At 32.6% G+C, this 20,285-nt stretch overlaps 1 protein-coding gene and 1 pseudogene across 1 annotated transcript; one reads left to right on the forward strand and one right to left on the reverse strand.

The window, feature by feature from the left end:
- Nucleotides 1-4,508: 4,508 nt before the first annotated feature.
- On the forward strand, nucleotides 4,509-6,958 carry LOC127738313 (uncharacterized). The gene has a single exon (XM_052249515.1). It carries the CDS (start codon nucleotides 4,859-4,861, stop codon nucleotides 6,311-6,313), a length of 1,455 nt encoding a protein of 484 aa, XP_052105475.1. The 5' UTR covers nucleotides 4,509-4,858; the 3' UTR covers nucleotides 6,314-6,958.
- Nucleotides 6,959-9,910: 2,952 nt separating this feature from the next.
- Nucleotides 9,911-18,464, reverse strand: LOC127738319 (caprin-2-like; annotated as a pseudogene).
- Nucleotides 18,465-20,285: the final 1,821 nt, after the last annotated feature.

Raw genomic sequence — 20,285 nt, forward strand, 5'->3', positions numbered from 1 at the left:
TTTAAGTAATTTGTGGTGACGAATCCATGACTTAATGATTTACCAGTTATACAAAGAGTACGTTTATTGAAATCTAACAAGTCAATAGAGACACGGGAATAGCGAACAAGTGGTGAAATATACACACCGCAAGAAGGGGCAAAAAGAACATCACAGTCAACAAATGCAAAATTAACAATAGAGATAGAAAATCGTCTCTTTTGTCGTAACTGAAATATTCAGATCTAGAAAAAGGCAATTATTGCTGTTTATACTAGATTTATCTAAAGTAATTTCCCTTCGGGTAAAAATTTCCGCAGTATAATTAGAGAATTCTTGATTATTTAAAACAAAATTTTTTTTATGATTCGTTTTATTTAATTTACCAATAAAATGGAATTCAGACTGAGTTTTACAAGTCTGCTATTCAAAGGGTGCGATTAATAAAATTATTACCAAAACGTACATAGATTGGTGTTAATATGTCCTTTAATTGAGTTAAGCTATTTCAGTTGATATTTTATAGTGTGTCTTTCTATGTTGTGATGTTACACTATTGTTTCAGAAAAAAGGGTGAAGGTTTGGTACCATTAAAACGTTTAAACCCGCTGCATTTGTTTGCACCTGTCCTAAGTCAGGAATCTGATGTTCAGTAGTTGTCGTTTGTTGATGTGGTTCATAAGTATTTCTCGTTTCTCGTTTTTTATATAGATTAGACCGTTGGTTTTCCCGTTTGAATAGTTTTACACTAGTAAGTTTTGGGGCCCTTTATAGCTTACTGTTCGGTGTGAGCCAAGGCTCCGTGTTGAAGACCGTACTTTGACCTATAATGGTTTACTTTTTTAAATTTTGACTTGGATGGAGAGTTGTCTCATTGGCACTCATACCACATCTTCTTATATCTATAGATGTTGTCAAGGATGAGGAATGTACACATTTATACATCTCAACAAAGTTCCAGTAAGGGGTCATCCATAAGTGTCAACCATTTTCCAAAGTGTACAAAACATACACTTTTTCAGACCCCCCACTCTCCCTCAAACAGTGTACATCAACCATTTTCAGATTTCAAGACAAGATTCAATCATTCTTAATAAAAAGAAGATCCTGTCTATTATAGTTTAGTTTAATATAGAAATTTGCATTGAAAATAAACTGAAACATATCTGACTGTTTTATTTGATGACATCTATCTGTGAACCCTGCGGAAACGAAAAAATTCCGGAAATAAAAAAAAAGCGTACGGTAAAAATGTTTGATTTTTTAACCCCCTTCCCACAACTGTACGTTTTGTAAACTTTGGAAAATGGTTGACAATTATGGATGACCCCTAAGTTTATCTAGCATATATACCTTTTTAATTACAGAAGAAGGCTTTATATGAGTTAAAGCAAATAAGTTAGACTCTCTCTCATATTCAAATGCAGCAAAATTTCAAATTCGAACAGTTTCGAACAAATTGTCCATTTTGACCATTTTTGAAACATTTCCTGGGATAATTTGCAAGAATTATTTCCAAATTCAGAAGATAAATTTTTCATTTATTATTCAAATCTGTTTGGATCCAAAGATCCCACTATTTTCAGACACTTTACACACGGGCGTTGTTAAGAGTCATTTATATTACTACTGTACCTATGTTAATTGGTTTTAGAGAATAAAGTATCTACTAATATTTACTCTGAATAAAACCTCATTATTTATATACTTAGCGTTTCAATCTTAATTAATACTATTTTTACTTATTTTAAGTCTGTTCGATGCATATAACATGTGTCCTCTCCGAATTTTTCACTGAAGTGAAAAACTGTCATGTAAAATTGAATGCAATACACCGAAACTGTAAACAGTAGAAGGAGAGATAACTCGTTTTTTTAACAAACTCCTACATCCATATCAGGAATAAAATAGATATAAGAAGATGTGGTATGAGTGCCAATGAGACAACTCTCCATCCAAGTCACAATTTGTAAAAGTAAACCATTATGGGTCAAAGTACGGCCTTTAACACGGAGCCTTGGCTCACAACGAACAGCAAGCTATAAAGGGCCCCAAAAATGACTAGTGTAAAACCATTCAAACAGGAAAACCAACGGTCTAATCTATATAAAAAACGAGAAACGAGAAACACTTATGAACCATATCAACAAAAGACAACCACTGAACACCAGGTTCCTGACTGCTCGTTTACTAATTTAGAATCAGAGCAACAGAGACAAGCAAAAAAATATGTACAAAACTAAAAATTTTGTTGAGCACCCGCAGAAAAAAAAATATTATTGAAAATTTACACATATTATGCGTTTCCGAAACTGGAAATTAGAAAAAAATATAAATGATACTTTGTTAATGCTCTGCACGCGTATAACATTGACAGCGAAAGTGACATTTGTGTGGGAGAGAAGGCTAGAACAGTCATGAAAAAGAGAAAAAAAATTGACTAGCAAAAGATTTCCTAATATTGGTACTCTGTTTACACACCCTATTACAGACTATAGGTACTACGGAGCAATAGGTATCACAGATCAAAACCTGATGTACACGATTAAAAAATTCTTTGTATTACAAAGGCAATTGAACAGCAGACAAACATCTTCTGTACGCAATAGCAAAACGACTGTTTACAATGGCAATCGGGAAAACAGATCCTATTGAATCTGCCGAAGTGATAAGTCTGAGAAAGGGTTTAGTTTGGTTTTAAATACCCACATTTAATTATACCAATTATCTATTAGTAAAGAAAACAAAAAAGATAAAAGTTTTAATGAGCATACAATTGTATAGTCTGTTCCAACTTATAGGTATATAGTTTATCTATGTTTTCTATATATTCAAGTATTTTTCATTTTTTAGTTCCACTTTTATTTGTAAAGATAAATAATTAGATAAATCAAAAAAAAATTTCACAATAATTTAATATCAATTCAATCGATTCATTTAAGGTGGTACCTAACACTACAGGGAGATAACTCTGTAAAAATCAGCTAAACGTTTTAATTACGTTGTATTGTTAAGGAAATATTAAGCTTCTCAATGATCAAAATTAGTGTTTGTCAAACTGCTATATAACCAATGAAATTTTTCTGATAAAGTGGTTGGTTCAAATTTTTTGAAATTTTTATATTTTTGTCAAAGGGTCAAAGTAAACATTTTGTCAAAATTTTATGAAAATTAAACGAGCCAAATTAATATTAGTCAAGGTGTTGGGTACCACCTTAACAGACAACTAACATGACTAATGATAAAACAATGGCATTCATTTGTAAAAGTGTCTTAATAATTCGTCAGTATCTAAATGATTATGATATAAATACATCAATATATGATAATTTTTTCTTTAATAGCAAACATAATCAGTTATATAGAGGGTATGACTTGTTTTAAGTATAGTGGGTTCCCCTGTGTTAATCCACCGAACTGATTGTAAGAATGGTAAGGCTAACCTTTATGTAGACAACAGTCGTTATCTAAAGGGGGAAGAGAAAAGAAAAACAAGACCGGGTCGTACGTCATTTTGGAAAGCCAAACCCAGTTTCCAGTTTCACGTCTTAAAAATGATACCTTTCTTCTTGAGAAAGAGTATGGAATTGTTTGTCTTCTTTAAAACGATATAAAAAAAAATTCAGATAATTTCCGTCTTTGGTTTTACCTCTTGATTTGTAAGATAAATGGTTCCAATACTGAAGTTAAACAACCATCAGTCAATCAAATTATTTGTATTTGTTATTTATCTAAAAGTGTATGAAAAGTTGTGCATTTGACCTTGTCATGAAAAAAATTTATTGTACTAAGTATATATGTAGGAACTGAGGACAGGGGCACTTGATGTTATTTGTTTTGTTGCGTGTTTAATATATTTTTTTTTTATGTGAATGTAAAACGGTCATCATTATATTGTTGTTCATACATGTAATTGTTATGCCTTTGACCCTCTTATGGTGTAATTTGTGCTTAATAAAATATAATGCAGTGGTGGTTAAACATATATGCAAGAGGGTAAATGTTCCAGAAAAAATTTAGATGTAAACAGATAAATGAGTGTAATCCTAGAAATAAATAGAGTAAATTATCATAAGTTCAAATGCACAACATTTTAGCTTGACAAATTCGTAGTTTGTTAAAAACTTATGTCTGAACATGTATTATATTATATATCAAGAAGTCTTCATTGAATATAAATATTATGAACATAATATAACTTTGTGAACAATGATCTGATCTTGTTTTCAGTCTCCAAATTTCCGATTTTTTTGTCGGGATCATGACCCGATAGGTTTGACAGGTAAGTGTTAAATTGATTAAAAAGTTTTATTGCATTTTCTCAAGCCCTTTTTAAAAGTACACACAAAGTATAAATTGCCTTAAATCTTTTAATATAAAATGCATAGGTATTCTTTGTTATTATTTAAAATCCGGATAGATGAAGGAGGAAAATATCACAACTTCTTTTGTTGAAATATCATACGTCAAATAAAATTAGTTTAAATAGACTTTCAAGTTACTTTAACTCAACCCGCTGTTAAATTTAAATGATTCTCTTGTGTGTATAGCGTTTTGGTGTGTTAACTTTGCAAAAAATAGATTTTGATGTTCGCAAACATTATGTGTTAATAGTACTATCAGTACACTTATTTTCCATTTTCTGTCGTGTGTGAACAATAAAAATCATAGAACAACACGGAAAATCATACGTTTTATGGTCTTCCTTAAGGCTTCTAGTTGTTTACTTTTAACCAAAAAATAAACACTTAAACGTTATATTTTGTTTTTTCCGCGCCATTGAACAGTGAAGATGTAAGATAAATTTTAAATCGCAATTCACAAAGAAAGGTCAACTAAATTTGTAGTGACATGTATCGGATAAAAAGTGTTATAATTAATGAAATTCAGGAATGGTAAATTGATGATGATAATCGGAAGTCTTGAGAATACTTATCATTTGATGGATACGCCTAATCGGACAACAAATGACGCCAGTAATCAGACCAAGAATGGTAACAATCCTTTTTCAGAAAGTGTAATAGTATGGCTGTACAATGAAAGTTTATATGAGAATATCAACCTGCCGTGTGTTATCTTTTTAATTGTATTAGCTGTATTCGGAATATTTGGAAATTCGCTGGTTTTATACATCTATGGATTCAGATTCAAACGGACAAACGCCCATTTCTTTATTCTATGTTTGGCTGTGTTTGACACACTGTGTTGTATTGCAATGTTTATGGAAATATTTGACAAGCGGTTTCCTATGTACACAGGGCGTTATAGAGTATTGTGTAAGATAACTAGATTAACAGAGATGTTTTCAACCGTATCGTCTAGTTTATTTTTGTTGTGTATTGCTTTGGATCGTTATTATAAAATCTGTAAACCGTTTAGGAGATTTTCATACAAGAAAGCTAGAATGTGTTTGCTTGTTTGTATTGGTATAAGTTTGGTGCTTTCTTGGCCTATGCTGCTCTTTCACGGACCCGAGACAGTACAAACCGGGGTCAAAAATGTTGTTGGTTTAGATTGTGGAGATGATGACAAGTATAAAAAGTCGATTTTACCATCGGTTTACTTTGGATTTATGGGAGTTTTAAATGTCATTGTTATAATTTTACTGTCTTTCATGTATATTCGTATATTTAAAGCGATTTGGGTATGGAAGAATCAACATATAGGAGAGGAAATACCCTCATCACCGGTACATGTGGTTTCAATGAATTATAGACTTAGTAAAGTGATATCTAAATTTAAATATTCAAAAAAGAAACGGTATAACAGTGATACCTCTGAAACGTTTTCTGTGGAAAATAGTGAGAATACTGACATATTTCACCATCAACATCCAAATAACAAAGCCGACACTTCTAATACCGAGACTTCTGTCAAAGCACACAATGGGAATTCAAAAAATGAACTTTTTCATAAAAGTAGTTGTCGGCCTAATAATTTAAGTTATAAAAAACAAAACAACAGGCGACAATCGACGACAATAGAAGAAGACGAGCATAGAAATTACAAGGATAGAAGACATTCAACCTTTAGTACAGGGAGCGGTCATAGTTTAAGGAAGGGCTTTAAAAGTTCCAGGACTGTGACAACAAACACAGTATTATTTAGTATTGTGACGATTGTTTATATATTTTCTTATCTTCCTACCATATTTGTTGAAACTCTGAACGCTAGTCATGTTTATATCGAAGAAAATTTGCCAAATAGAACCCGTAGCGTATTAGTTATTATGAATGTGACTTATTTTTTTAACAATGTAGCCAATCAGTATGTGTATAGTGCCATAAATCCTGCATTCCGACAGCAAGTTAAGCAAATATTCACTGGACCATAACCAGTCATAATTTCTTCCCTCCATTTTTTGTTGTTGAATGTTTTAAAGGTAACACTGTGATATATAAAAATTTCATTTAAACATTTATATTAAAACATATATTTTTCAAAGCTTTTAAATTTAGTTGCATGTATTTACAAATGAATGAGTTACTTTGAACGATGAAGTGTCATAATGTTCTTCCACAATTATATGATATACGGTAAATATTTTGTTCTTTTCGATTAGTCTACGTCACACATTTATGCTCGAGGTTTTATGTTTCCCAGTATTATACTTTTTACACAATTGTCAACTGCCAAAAACAGGACACAACTGTGTTAATTGATTATAAATATATGAAACATATCTGTGAAATGTTTTGTGATCACATCACGATTTTGCTACTTTTGCAATATGATATGTACTAGTAATACAGAAAGGTATGACAAAGAATTGAAATCCAGCATTAGGCGGTTACCTTAAAGTAATTGCATTATAGTTATTGGTCTAGTTTGCTTTGAAAACAGATTGACACCCACTCTAAAGTTTAAGCCTAATTGAGACCTTCCATGTCGGGTGCAAGTAAATTAAACTGTTTCCTCCTTGTCAAATTACTTTAGACACTGTTTTAATTATATGTTGTTTAATAAAAAAAAGAATTGATCAAGTGTTAGATTACTAAACAACAATCGCTTCATACTGAATGATCAGAAATACTTCATAAATATCGCATTGTTTAATATTCTGTTAGCTATAACACAGCCTTGGACAAGACAATAGGTGAAAATATCACATGCAAAAGGAGACTATCTGTAAAAGGATAAAGCAATTTGAACGTCTAAGAAAACGAGGGTGCTCTTAATGATAGTGGCGATTCGGTTGCACAATTAGATTCATAGTTGTTACTTTTTCACTACAGTTTATTTATAGCTCTTGAAACTTTAATAAAATAGTCTTCAAATGTTTTTTTTAAAGTAAATTATAAGTTCATTTTGAAAATGACTCGAAAAATACGACGCTAAAGAGGCATTCATAAAGCATAAGTCGAAAAGGGACACCCAATACAGTGGTCAAAAGAATAAGACTGGTGGAAAACAATAATACACAAAACATTACATAAAAAATTGAGCCCGTGAGATAAAGAAATTTAGGGAACATTTGTCATACATCTTTATCAAAACCTTTCATTCAAAACATGCCAATATATAATACAGAAGCATTTGCTACTTGGTGGATGGTCCCTTCACTGATTAAAAGTCCAACAGCGGGGACCAAACTCAGTGATATGATACCGATTACAGTGCACATGACACGTGTTTCCGGAATATTCCGGAAAAATCTTGTTAATAACTTTCACAAGCCACGGTACACTCAATCATCAATATACCTTTAAAATAACTAAGGTCAGATTTGTCTTCAGGAATCGTAACTTCAGTTTCAGCACAACTGCATATAAAAATAAGACAATGTGACCTATGATTGCCAATGAGACAACTCTCCACCAGAGACCAAATGACATAGAAGTTTACAGCTACAGGTCACCGGATGGCCTTCAAGAATGTGCAAAACCCATACCGCATAGTCAGCTATAAAAGGCCCCGAAATTACAAATGTAAAACAAATCAAACGAGAAAACTATCTGCCCGATCTATGTACAAAACAATGAACGAAAAACAAATATGATATACTAATACATAAAACGACAACCACAGAATTACAGGCTCCTGACTTAGGACAGGCACATACAGAATGTGGCGAGTTTGTTAGCGGCAAACCCTCCCCTTACCTGGGACAGTGGTGAAATAACAAACTATGGAAATCAGTCAAAAAGGTCTTAACTTATCAGATCTATACCAAGCAGAAAAAACACACAACAAAAACTCAGACCGGACCGAAAACTTTTGATTGAAATGTGTTATTGTGAGAGTAATCTTAAACTTAAACTTAAACTTAAAGTTGCAATTAAAGTCCGTTGATAAATTTAGAAATTATTAACAAAAAACAAGGTGCCGACTCCCTGGTCAAAGTTGCCCTTAGATGAATTTGGTTATTATTTTAGGCTCCTCCCTTGGTCATATAGCTCTTCTCGTGTTTATGTAGTTATGCATCCTTTACTTTACTTTTTTTCATGTATGAACGTTCCTGATGAGGATGAATCCAGAAAAGCGCTTCGGACGTAACAAAATTTTTAATTTCATTTATTTTTATCACCATACACTATTAATTCGTTTGAAATAATCACAGTTATTGTTCAGTTGAAATTTGTTCCCTGTAATACGTATTGTTGTCGAAAGAATTCGAAATTAGCAGGATGAAAAGTAATTGTTATCTTAATTATGTATATAATTTTTTATCCAGACAATGTGTCTTTTCTCTATGACAATGTGTCTTGTCTTAGCTCTTAAATGTAGAAATTATTTTAAAATATTAAGCCTTTGTGTTATATTTTAAATACTTATACTTGACTGTTGCTTTTGGTTATATTATGAAAACGTCATCAGCAATATTCAACCAATGGTGTGACATTATTTTCATTTTGGTTGAGCATAAGTGTCGGATCTGTTTGACTTCATATTTTTTTCATAGCTGCTTTTTAATGTTTCAAAGGTGTTGTCTAGGTGTGGATTTAAATGCCTCTAAACCTTATGCAGTACTTTACTAAATTGCAATAAAACCATTATGTTAAGAAGATTATTGCAACAAGCTCGGGCAGAGTGAACCTTAGGTGTTTTGATGGCACTGTTTGTTGACCTTATCGGGTATTTTGGTTGTACTGTTGTTGACCTTAGGTCTTTTGGCGTTACTGTTTGTTGACCTTAGCTGTTTTGGTTGTACTTTTTATTGAACTTCGATGTATTGGTTGTACTGTTTGTTTACTTTAGGTGTTTTGGTTTACTATGTGCTGACCTGATTTGTTTTTGGTTATACTGTGTGTTGACCTTATGTGTTTTGGTTGTACTTTGTGTTGACTTAAGGTGTTTTGGGTGTATTTTTTGTTGATCTTTTGTGTTTTGGGGTGTATTTCTTGTTGACCTAAGGTGTTGTGTATGTTTTGATTTTTATCTTAAGTGTTTTGGTGGTACTGTGTGTTGATCTTAGGTGTTTTGGCTGTACTGTTTGTTGATTTTAGGCGTTTTGGGATGTATTTTTTGTTGACCTTAGGTGTTTTGTGCGTATTGTTTCTTGACCTAAGGTGTTTTCGTTGTACTATGTGTTGACGTTAGGTGTTTGGGGTATACTGTTTATTCCAATTTGTTTTCGATGCTCACAAACTGTTGTTATTTGCCTCCAAGAGATTTGGTTTCGATCTACCTGATGAAGGACATACTATTCTATCAACACGTGTTTTGCGTGCTGAAATCGGTATTTTAAGTTTTCATCGTTACGCTGACTATAGATGGTATTTTCGACACACTGTAACGTTTACATTTATGATTCTTATAAATAGTTGACCTTCATTGATGAGTGAAGGGAATCTTATCACACTATCGGTCAAAATGATCAGGTGTTTGACTGTGTGCAAATTGGGGTAATTCTAAGTTAACAAAAATACATTTTTACTGTACATGCAAGGCTCGTATTTAAAGGACAATCTAAAACCAGAGGTCCTTATTCTTATTCCAATGAGTATAGAAGCCATCCAGAAAATGTATTATCATTATAACCATCAAGTGCTCCACTGCCAGCACCCACTGTACTTATCCAAACGTGTTGATTCTTATTTACCTACAATAAAATTTTGTATCTATTTTGAATTTTTCCACAAGTTGAAGCAGACAGTTGCTTAATCTGGCGTTTACACAGTGCCGATTATGGTTCCCGTTTCAGATCAGACAGCACCACGACATGAAAAATGAAAACAGTCGGATTAACTATCCTCCATGTTCTTGAATTCCTATCATCATCTGAACGCAGACGTATATATTCGTTATAGAGTCCTACGGCTCGGGAATGATCCGGAGAGGTCGGCCAAGCAAATGCGTCTCGTAACATTTGCTTCTAGATCTGTCTAGTTACTGTCTGATCTCTGTTGGGTCGCATTCGGGTGAATCGGGACGCTGATAGTACAGATTCTGTCTTTTTTTCTTTTATGCCACAAATACAAATCGGATCAGAATTAAATTGAGAACAGGATAATGGGACGAATTCGACAGGAAATGGCAGAATCGAGACGCTTCTTGAATAATATATGATTGTTGTCTTAATCAAATATAAAGTTGAAGAAATCTTAATGATTTCAAGCAAGGAACCAAAGGATCTTAATCAGATTAACAAATTTAATTCCTATAATAAAATAGTAAAAATCCTAAATGTGTGACTGAGGCTTAAAAAGGATTAGAATAAACATGAAATCGTTCGATTCGCTGCTAGTAATTAGGTGAGGTTATATATATTCATCGAGATTTTTCTCCTGTGAAAGTCCAAACGATCAAAGCTTGTCTCAGTACTGTTGCAATATCAACATGTTAAAATCATACTAAATAGTTTTGTTATAAACATATGCACTTTAACGATACTACAATCTGTCGATACCTTTGTTTTGGCATTGCACAAGGTCATGTTTTTTATTTGACTGTCATTGACGTCTTTACACTAAATCCATTAGATGTTTGATGTGTACTGATTGATATTTTAGTCTTAGATACATGATTTTTTTATTAGTTGTTATTGGCTTTGAACTAGCTGTCAGTAACTGCGAATACTCTCAGATCTGTACTTAGTGTCCTTTTTTGTTGCTAGGGATGAGGGATGGATAAATACCCTGCCACGTCCGGTCTGTGTTTATGTTTTATGTTTTTCTGCTTTGTGTCGATTTGATGAGTTAAGCCTTTTTCAACTGATATTTATAGTTTGTTCCTATGTTGTGCTGTTACACGACTGTCCCAGGTTAGGGGGGTTTAGGGTTGAGCGCTCACAAACATGTTTAACCCCGCCACATTCTTTATTAGCCTGTCCCAAGTCAGGAGCCTGTAGTTCAGTGGTTGTCGTTGGTTAATGTCTGTCATATTTGTTTTTCGTTAATTGTTTTGTTATAAATTAGGCCGTTAGTTTTCTCAATTGAATTGTTTCATATTTGTCATGTCGGGGCCTTTTATAGCCGACTATACGGTATGGGTTTTTCTCATTGTTGAAGGCCGTACAGTTGCCTATAATGGCTTACATCCACTTTACTTGAACTTTGGGGATAGTTGTTTCATTGGCAATCATACCTCATCTTCTTATTTTTATATAGAAGAAAAAACAGTTATTGTTTAACATTTCAAAGCGGTATAACATGTTACTTTAATTATTCTTCCCTTAGTTTATTTATTTTGTATTTACATTGTATCATAGATCAAATTTATTTGTTCAGTGTATGTTCACTGGTGTTAATATGTCTTTTGATTGAGTTAAGCCATTTCAATTGATATTTTATAGTGTGTCTTTCTATGTTGTGATGTTACACTATTGTTTCAGATAAGGGTGAAGGTTTGGTACCATTAAAACGTTAAAAACCGCTGCAATTGTTTGCACCTGTCCTAAGTCAGGAATCTGATGTTCAGTAGTTGTCGTTTGGTGATGTGGTTCATAAGTGTTTCTCGTTTCTCGTTTTTTATATAGATTAGACCGTTTGAATGGCTTTACACTAGTAATTTTTGGGGCCCTTTATAGCTTGCTGTTCGGTGTGAGCCAAGGCTCCGTGTTGAAGACCGTACTTTGACCTATAATGGTTTACTTTTATAAATTTTGACTTGGATGGAGAGTTGTCTCATTGGCACTCATACCACATCTTCTTATATCTAATTATCATTCACCTGATTGGTATATTGCATCATTTTGCTTTTGGAAGATATTTTGTTTTTTTTAAATATTTCCACCAAAAAGAGCATTCCTTCATTTTCAAAAAATTACCGCTCTAAAACTGTATATGGTTAATGTTATTTTAAAAGAGGATTTAGAATGCTTGTTATAAAAAATAATCCTGTTCCATAGTGTTTATTTAAAACAAAAATCTGTCAAAATTGTCATTTGGGAACTCATCGCTTTGGTATGTCTTTTTATTTAATGTTTGTTTTTATAAGTATGTTTTCGTCTTTTGATTAGAAAAGACAGATCAGGATGATTTTGAACTACTTATTGCAAACTTACCTTAAGAACAACAATCTGTGAAGCACTTCCATAATCTGCATCCCCATCATTTACAACATCGGCTAAAGCATAGCCATAAGGTACACCGTCTACTAACAATCCAGTTTTCTCCCATTGTTGTACTGCGGTTGTCCAAAAAAACACGTACATACCAGAAAAAGGTGCAGCAAAAATTCCATCATTTTTGTTGTATGCTTGTAAAGTGTCTGTCAAAACCTAATATAATTGACATTTTTTAAGCAAGTTTTTCACATTGATGCTAAATGTTTACACAAAAACATAACAAAGTTATAAAATACACTTATTTTTTTAAAATCATACACACAATGCAGTTGAGTTCAATTCAACTAACCATTTAATGGAAGGTTTATTTAACCATTGCCCGATTTAATACAAAATCAGAAATTGTAATGAAAAAACCAAACAAGTAGTAATCTAACTGTAAAGGTTTCCCCATAATTGCAGTTTAAAATCAGGAAAGCAAATTTGACTTCCCGCATTCCCCTAAAACAAAATGAAACGAGCTGGTGTTATTCAAGATGGGGAAATATACAACCAGAAAGAATAAAACCTCCTTATTGCAAACCCATTTGGAAAAACGAGGACAACAATAATCAGCCTTTCAAATTGAACTTTTCGCTCGTACGCGTATTTCATTCGAGAACGCTCATATAAATGGCGTTACCCCTGTATAACCACAGGTTATCTGATCGTAAAGTTGTCACATATTTAGACGTATACATATATAATATATATATACAAGTCTAAATTGAAAACAACGTTCAAACCTATGATTGCGTTGGATAAAAACCGCAATTTTTATACGTGTGCATGAAAAACAAATTTCTTGTTATAGGGGTCTAAATACAGCACAAACAACATTTTCGAAAAGACCAAAAAAGTGAAAAAGTATATTTGAACAAAACGCATTTGACTAACAGGTGGAACAACAAATGTTCTTAAACCCTGCTGACTGCCATTGGTGATTGCCAAATAAACTGATCACCGATGTAATAAATGGATCTTAATTATAAATTTAATACTAAACAGAAAACAATAAACTTGCGGAAAAGATGGTATACCGCAAACAAAAGGTGCAAAGGTTTTTGTACACCATATCCGGATTTCGACAATTAATGTCTCTTCAGTGATGTTATGATATAATAATATTTATTATAGGATAAAATGCCTTTATAAAGGAATTTATTGGTGGACTTTTATTTGTTTGTGAGTGACTTGGTCCAGTTTATACACCAATAAATTCCTTTAAAAAGGCGTTTAATCCTTATAATTCTTTTAAATTGGAGATAATTTATTCAATTTCCCCATCCGTAACCTCTATCACGCGTTAATTATATATATTTGTGTCATTGATATGGCCTGGCGCATGAAGATATTTTTTGGTTAACGCAATTAAAAAATGTATTCCATGAAATTTGTTTTCAGATAAAAAATAAACTACGAAAATATCTTTTATTATCATTCAAATGAATGTTTTGTGTTTATTATGTAATTTAACGACGAACGCGAAGTGAAAATAAATATTTTTAACGTCGAGCTGGTTTGTGTTATAGTCGCCGCCATCTTGTTTACATTGGTTACAGAAAGTAGTTCCGTCAACTTCGTAGATAGCCTGGGGTCCTGGCTAATCTTGTCAGTATAGCTATACGTGCAGCTAAATCGGGCCGGGATGCCAGGCTACTTCGTAGATCGAAAAATAATTTACTTCAAGAGCAACTACCGGAAGCCCTCTCGACCAATCATATAAACATATTCCCTAATATGCAAATCATATAAGAATTATATACATATATATATACCACTATATACCACAGGTTATCCTATCGTAAAGTTGTTTCATATTTAGACGTATACATAAATAATTTTTTTTTTGGAAAATGTTATTTGTGCTGTAATTAGACCCCTCTACCTAGAAATTTGTTTTGCATGCACACGTATAAAAATTGCGATTTCTTCCCAACGCAATCATAGGTTTGAACGTTGTTTTCAATTTAGACTTGTTTATATTTTTTCGTTTGGGCTTGTGTTATATTTGCCTTCGGGTTTATATAATCCGTTCATCCTATTTCGACTCTTCAAAATTCAAGAGTCAATCCTAGCTGAATTGGATAAATTATATGGCCTTCCAAATACCGTTTCGATTCCTAACATCACTGAAGAGACATTACTTGTCGAAATCCGGTTATGGTGTACAAATTTTTGCACCTCATGTTTGCGGTATACCATCTTTTCCGCAAGTAATTTGTTTTCTGTTTGGTATTTAATTAATAATTAAGATCCATTTTGTTACATCTGGTGATCCGTTTATTTGGCATTCGCCATGGCAGTCAGCAGGGTTTAAAAACATCCGTTGTTCGACCTGTTAGTCAAATGCGTTTTGTTAAAATATACTCTTCCACTTTTTTGGTCTTTTGGAAAATGTTGTTTGTGCCGTATTTAGACCTCTCAACCTAGAAGTTTGTTTTGCATGCACACGTATAAAAATAACGCAACCCTGTGTCCACTAGTCTCATGTCAGGGTTACGATTTTCCCCATTTTTCGATATGAAGCAGCCCAGGAGTAATTCACTCCTAACAGACTAAATGAATTTAAACGTATAGGAATTAATGAATTATTGTTTTCAGTAATTGATGATTTGAATCTAGTTAGGTAGAATTTTCTTGAAAGGGAATATCGAATTCAAGAAGCTGTTCGCCACAATTTATTTGGATGCGGTTCACAGTAGACATTTGACCAAACAATTATATTGTGAAAGTAAGTTATTTTGACATGAATATAAGATATTCATTAGTTGGTGTTACTAGTTTTGTTTCCTGAAAATAAAGACCGTAAATACGTTTGAATAATGTTCCCTTAAAAGGGCATTATCTACGAGTTAGACAAAAATTTAAAATACGATTCTTTTTGTTTCAAGTATTAATAAAAGCGGAATTTTGAAATACTATTTCGTTATAAGCTGTTAGTTTGGCCCAAATTTTTCAAAATATGCTCAAAAACATCACTGATGTATTATTCACTCACAAGTTAATAATTCGAACTCATGTGAATCCGTATTCATGCATGTGAACTTCAATTCAACCCCTTAGCTGGAGATGGTTTACTCATGTATTAGGCGTGCTCAGCTATTAAAAGGAAAAACATGCCAACATTGAAAGTGAAACAAGGTTGAATCATTTCGTTGACTGATTCGATCCACAAAAAAAAACATTCTTATACAGTTAAAAACGATGATTAAAATATTTGTCAACCTATAACATGATATCAAACAGACCTAGAATAATTCAATTGCACGTGGTCGCTATCTATTTATATTTACATTTATGTTTATATCGGTTTATAAGACCGTCGGCAGTCTTCGGGGGTCATCTCGGTGGTTTAGACTAAAATACACACGCTTGAAATGCTGATATATATATTATCGAGTCCATGCATTGTTAATTGTTTATTTTAGACTTTTTTGTTATTTAGATATACGTTTTATTATGTTATGCATCAACTTTGAGAATTTGAGTCAAATCCGTGAATATGGATTTGCAGCTAATTCCCCTTTAAATGTTGCGAATCGATATTCACGCCATCTTTAAGTTATTGCTTAACAAATATCGGTTCTGATATGTTGCCGTATGATGCTGCTAAATTTCGATTGGCTAGAATGGGATATAGAATTAAGAACATGTCCCGAACAGGAGAAGATATTAAATTACAGTGTGGTATTCAAGACCCGATCAACAACTATTACTTCGTGACGTAATCTATGATACTGCGAAGAATTCGGTACCTGTTTAGAAAAGCTAAACTTGTAGAGACTTACTAGTAGTTTTAAATCCTCGTTTTGATATATATCTACTTCATTGTTAGTTTCCGTTTCCCTAATTTTTTCTGAGAGCTTTGTTATCATTTAGGAGAGTATATTGTCATCTTTCAGTTTTATTCAGAGATTACAAACATTTAACTATCGACTTGTTGTTCTGTTTCAAAATGCTGAACCATTCACTACCGTGCCAGGAGCCGGTAGTTCAGTTATTGTCGTTGGTTCATGTCTGTCAGATTTGTTTCATAAATTGTTTTGTTTTTAATTAGGACGTTAGTTTTCTCAATTGAATTGTTTCATATTTTTCATGTCGGTGCCTTTTATAACCGACTATACGGTATGGGGTTTTCTCATTGTTGAAAGCCGTACTTATAATTGATTACATCCGCTTCATTTGAACTTTAGTGGAAAGTTGTATCATTGGCAATCATACCACATCTCTTTATTTTTATTAAAACAAAACAATTACACTATTCTACAAAACGTATAGCAATTTTTAACAAATTAGTCTCAACAGACAACGCAGCCTACTCGAACAAGAGATTTACTCTTAGGTAACTCAATACGATCGTAGATAAGCGGACTGAGTCGATAAACCAAAAGTTTCCGTAAACAGTACATGTTCGAGTAAGCAATGGTATGTAAGATATTTAACTAAGAAAACTATTGAGTATTGTCAAGTTTTCTGACTTTGGGTGGGTATAAACATGTTACGATAAACTAGATTTGTGAGTACTAACTTCCCTCTTTTAATTTCGATCGGTGGAATAACTAAAGGTACACAGAAAAGTGTACAATAAGAGTTTAGAATAAATGCTTCCGAAAACTGAGTTTTACTGTGCGTATTGCTGTGTTTGTTTATTCCACATTGGCTAGAGGTATAGGGAGAAGGTTGAGATATCAAACCCCACCGCAATTTTGTTAACCTTGCCTGTTACGCTTACATTATCGCTTTTCTCTGTCACGTGAAATCTCGTTCGTAGATTAGCAAGATGTGTCCATAAGCTATTTCACAAAAGCTTTTTTTTATATTTCCTCAGATAGAATTTTCTTATACTTTGCCAAAATGAAGATTTTACTATGCTTTTTTTCAAAAATATAATAAAAAGCATGGTTCACCGTGCTATTTTTTATGCTACAAGTCGTGCAAAATTGCCCAAATTTGCATAGATTGTTCATGAAAAGAAATCTATGAGATAGAATTTTGAAATAAAATATGAGAAGATAGGTTTTATAATATGCTTTAAGAAAATATAAATAAAAAATGGTGTCACCGAACTTGTTTTCTTGCTACAATTAAAAAATAAAATTTCACTATAATTCCATTATAAAATTTTTACTATAAGAGTTATCTCCCATTAAATGGCTAAATTGAAAAAAAATTATTCTAAAAAATAAAAATATTTGGTATTTATTTAAATATTTTGGATAATGCAATAAATCATATTTTTTTTCTTTATAAAAATAACAGTCATACAAATAAATTGCAAATCTGTCTCAAAATTTGCAGATTTAGGCAAAGAACTAGACCGATTGTGTACTGCTATTGTACAATCCAAGATGACGATATACAGTGAAGCTACCTAAAGAAGAAAAAAGAACAAATGTGTGTTTCGTTACCATATCAAAAACCACTGGTTGATGTGCACTTAGTCCAGTCAACTGTTTCGTCAATCTTGTAGAAAAGGCAACCCTTGTCGACGTACTGCTTGATGACAGTAATCTTTTCCTATCTAAATTATAAAGAAACCTTCATAACTAGCATAATCTGTTAGTGAACAAATATATTTTAAATGATAACCAATTCCCATATTAAATCGATACATCTTGTATTAAGTTGCAAACATAATGTTGTAGTATTTCTTTCTCTATTGATTTAAATCATGTTCTTTCTATAATCTGAATTATAGAAGAAGAGAGAACAAGAAGATTAACAAACAGTTTGTATTATACCTTGACTATGCGTGCAGTTTTCAATACTGGAAAGTTGTTTGTTAAGATCATCATTCCTCTTTTCGGAAACTTCCAGTCGTTTAGTCAAGTTATCTATGAGTTTGTTTGATTTATCCAACTTCGTCGACAGCTCTTTCATTTGAGTTTTTAAAAACCCCACATCGAACTGAAGGCGTTCAATCACATCATCACAATAAGAAGCACTGATTGATAAAGTAACAAAAAAAAATCCCTGTCAACCAAACTCCGAACATTCTAAGATATACGAATTTCAAACTAATGATAAGACAATGCTTTGGACTGAGCATTTAAATCGGGTCCAAAGGTGACCTGAATTAAATTTATATCTTTGTGTAATGATAAACTTTGTTGATAAGAAGATTTAGTTTCAGATAACAATTAAAAAAAAAACATGGTTGATTTGTCAGTTTGAATTCGTGTAAATTAGATTTTTCCTGTCGAAAAAAAACCCACATAAATACCCAAAATAAATTTGCATTCCACTGTTTCTAACTTGTTTTATGGCAAAGTTCGAAGACGTATCTTAATATTTAATGCACATATACAAACATGTTGTCTAAAAGATGATACATTGTATGACTAATAAAAAAAGTAAATGAGCAATTGATATCGGCGAACGTTTAATAAAATTGATCATAGAATATTCACCATTACTAATTGAAAAGTATAATATCTTTCTTTTGATGTGTATTTATAACAGGAAAAGAAATTGAACATTCTGAAAGATTGAAAGATAAGCCAGGACCAGCCATTCGGTTGATTTGTTGCTGTGTATCATATTTATTTTTCGTTTGTTGTTTTGTACAGAAAACAGGACGTTTGTTTTCTCGTTTAAATTGATTTTAAAATGTTGAAATAACTATATTTTTGAGTCTGAGTGACCGTTTTTCCTTTTTTTCTTTCTTTTGTTAAGTAGCAAGAAAGGTTTACGGTGAAGCTCTCTTTCTGAAAACATTTTTTTAGCTACCTGTATCTGATACGTTGTAGAATATAAAAATAATAAGAAGAGTATGTTTCCAATGAGACAGTTATCCACCAGAGATGTAAGCAACTTCAGGTCAACGAACGGCCTTCAAAAAAGAGCAATACCCATAACACATAGCAAGCCATAAAAGGCACCGACTTTACAAAATGTAAAAATATTTAAACGAGAAAACCAACGACCAGGTTTATGTACAAAACAATAAAAAAAAAAAACAAATACAGTAACAAACAAATTACAGGCTCATAGGAAAAGTATATACAAAATGTGGCGGGGTTATACATTTCTGCAGTTGCCCAACATTTCCCAATAATCTGGGACAGTGATATGACAGGTCAACAAAAGAACAACTTATAAAAAATAATTTGAAAAGGGCTAGAACGAAGTAGAACCCTTTTCTGTACAAAATACTGTCCTTTAGTTTTCTAGTCACGTGATAATACCTTTTTTCGTGTGTTCTTACCGGCAAGAAAATACGGATATTGTGTTATTTAAATTTGCTGTTACAAAATGTTGGAAATTATTTTAATGTAAAGGAATATATCTCCCTCATGCAAAGCCCTGATTCCTTGCCCGACTTTGGCTATACTTATTGTCCTATTTGGTTTTATCAGCTCTTCAATTTTTGCATAAGTTTTGGATTTTCAAATGTTTTGGCCTTAAGCATCACTGAAAAGACATTAAATTGTCGAAATGCGCATCTGGTGCAGTAAAATTGGTACCGTTAATGTTATTATTCATACAAAATAAGAGCCTCGAAATAGTGCATATAATTAGTTTGTAGTAATATACGGTGACCTATGCTTTACATTGAAATTTCGCTGTGAGCAGACGAAATAACTTGCGGTTGACCAACTTAGAAGGCCTGCTACGAATGATTCAGGCATCAGAAATATGCTTGTTATGAACCATTATCTAGTTAGTTCAATGTATATTTACGACATAACAAGATTCAGTAGGATAGATATCCGGGGAACCATCATATAACGAAATTTTGCTACCGAGTGTCCGATTTCACAAAAATGCGAGTTGGGTACCTTGTGTTATATTCAGGTGTATCATGAGGTATTTT

Source organism: Mytilus californianus, unplaced genomic scaffold (assembly GCF_021869535.1).
Source record: "Mytilus californianus isolate M0D057914Y unplaced genomic scaffold, xbMytCali1.0.p SCAF_4, whole genome shotgun sequence".
NCBI classification, from domain to species: domain Eukaryota; kingdom Metazoa; phylum Mollusca; class Bivalvia; order Mytilida; family Mytilidae; genus Mytilus; species Mytilus californianus.

What these genes read in the sequence shown, in the direction of transcription:
- LOC127738313 (XM_052249515.1), top strand. Translation starts at nt 4,859, where the DNA reads ATGAAATTCAGGAATGGTAAATTGATGATGATAATCGGAAGTCTTGAG.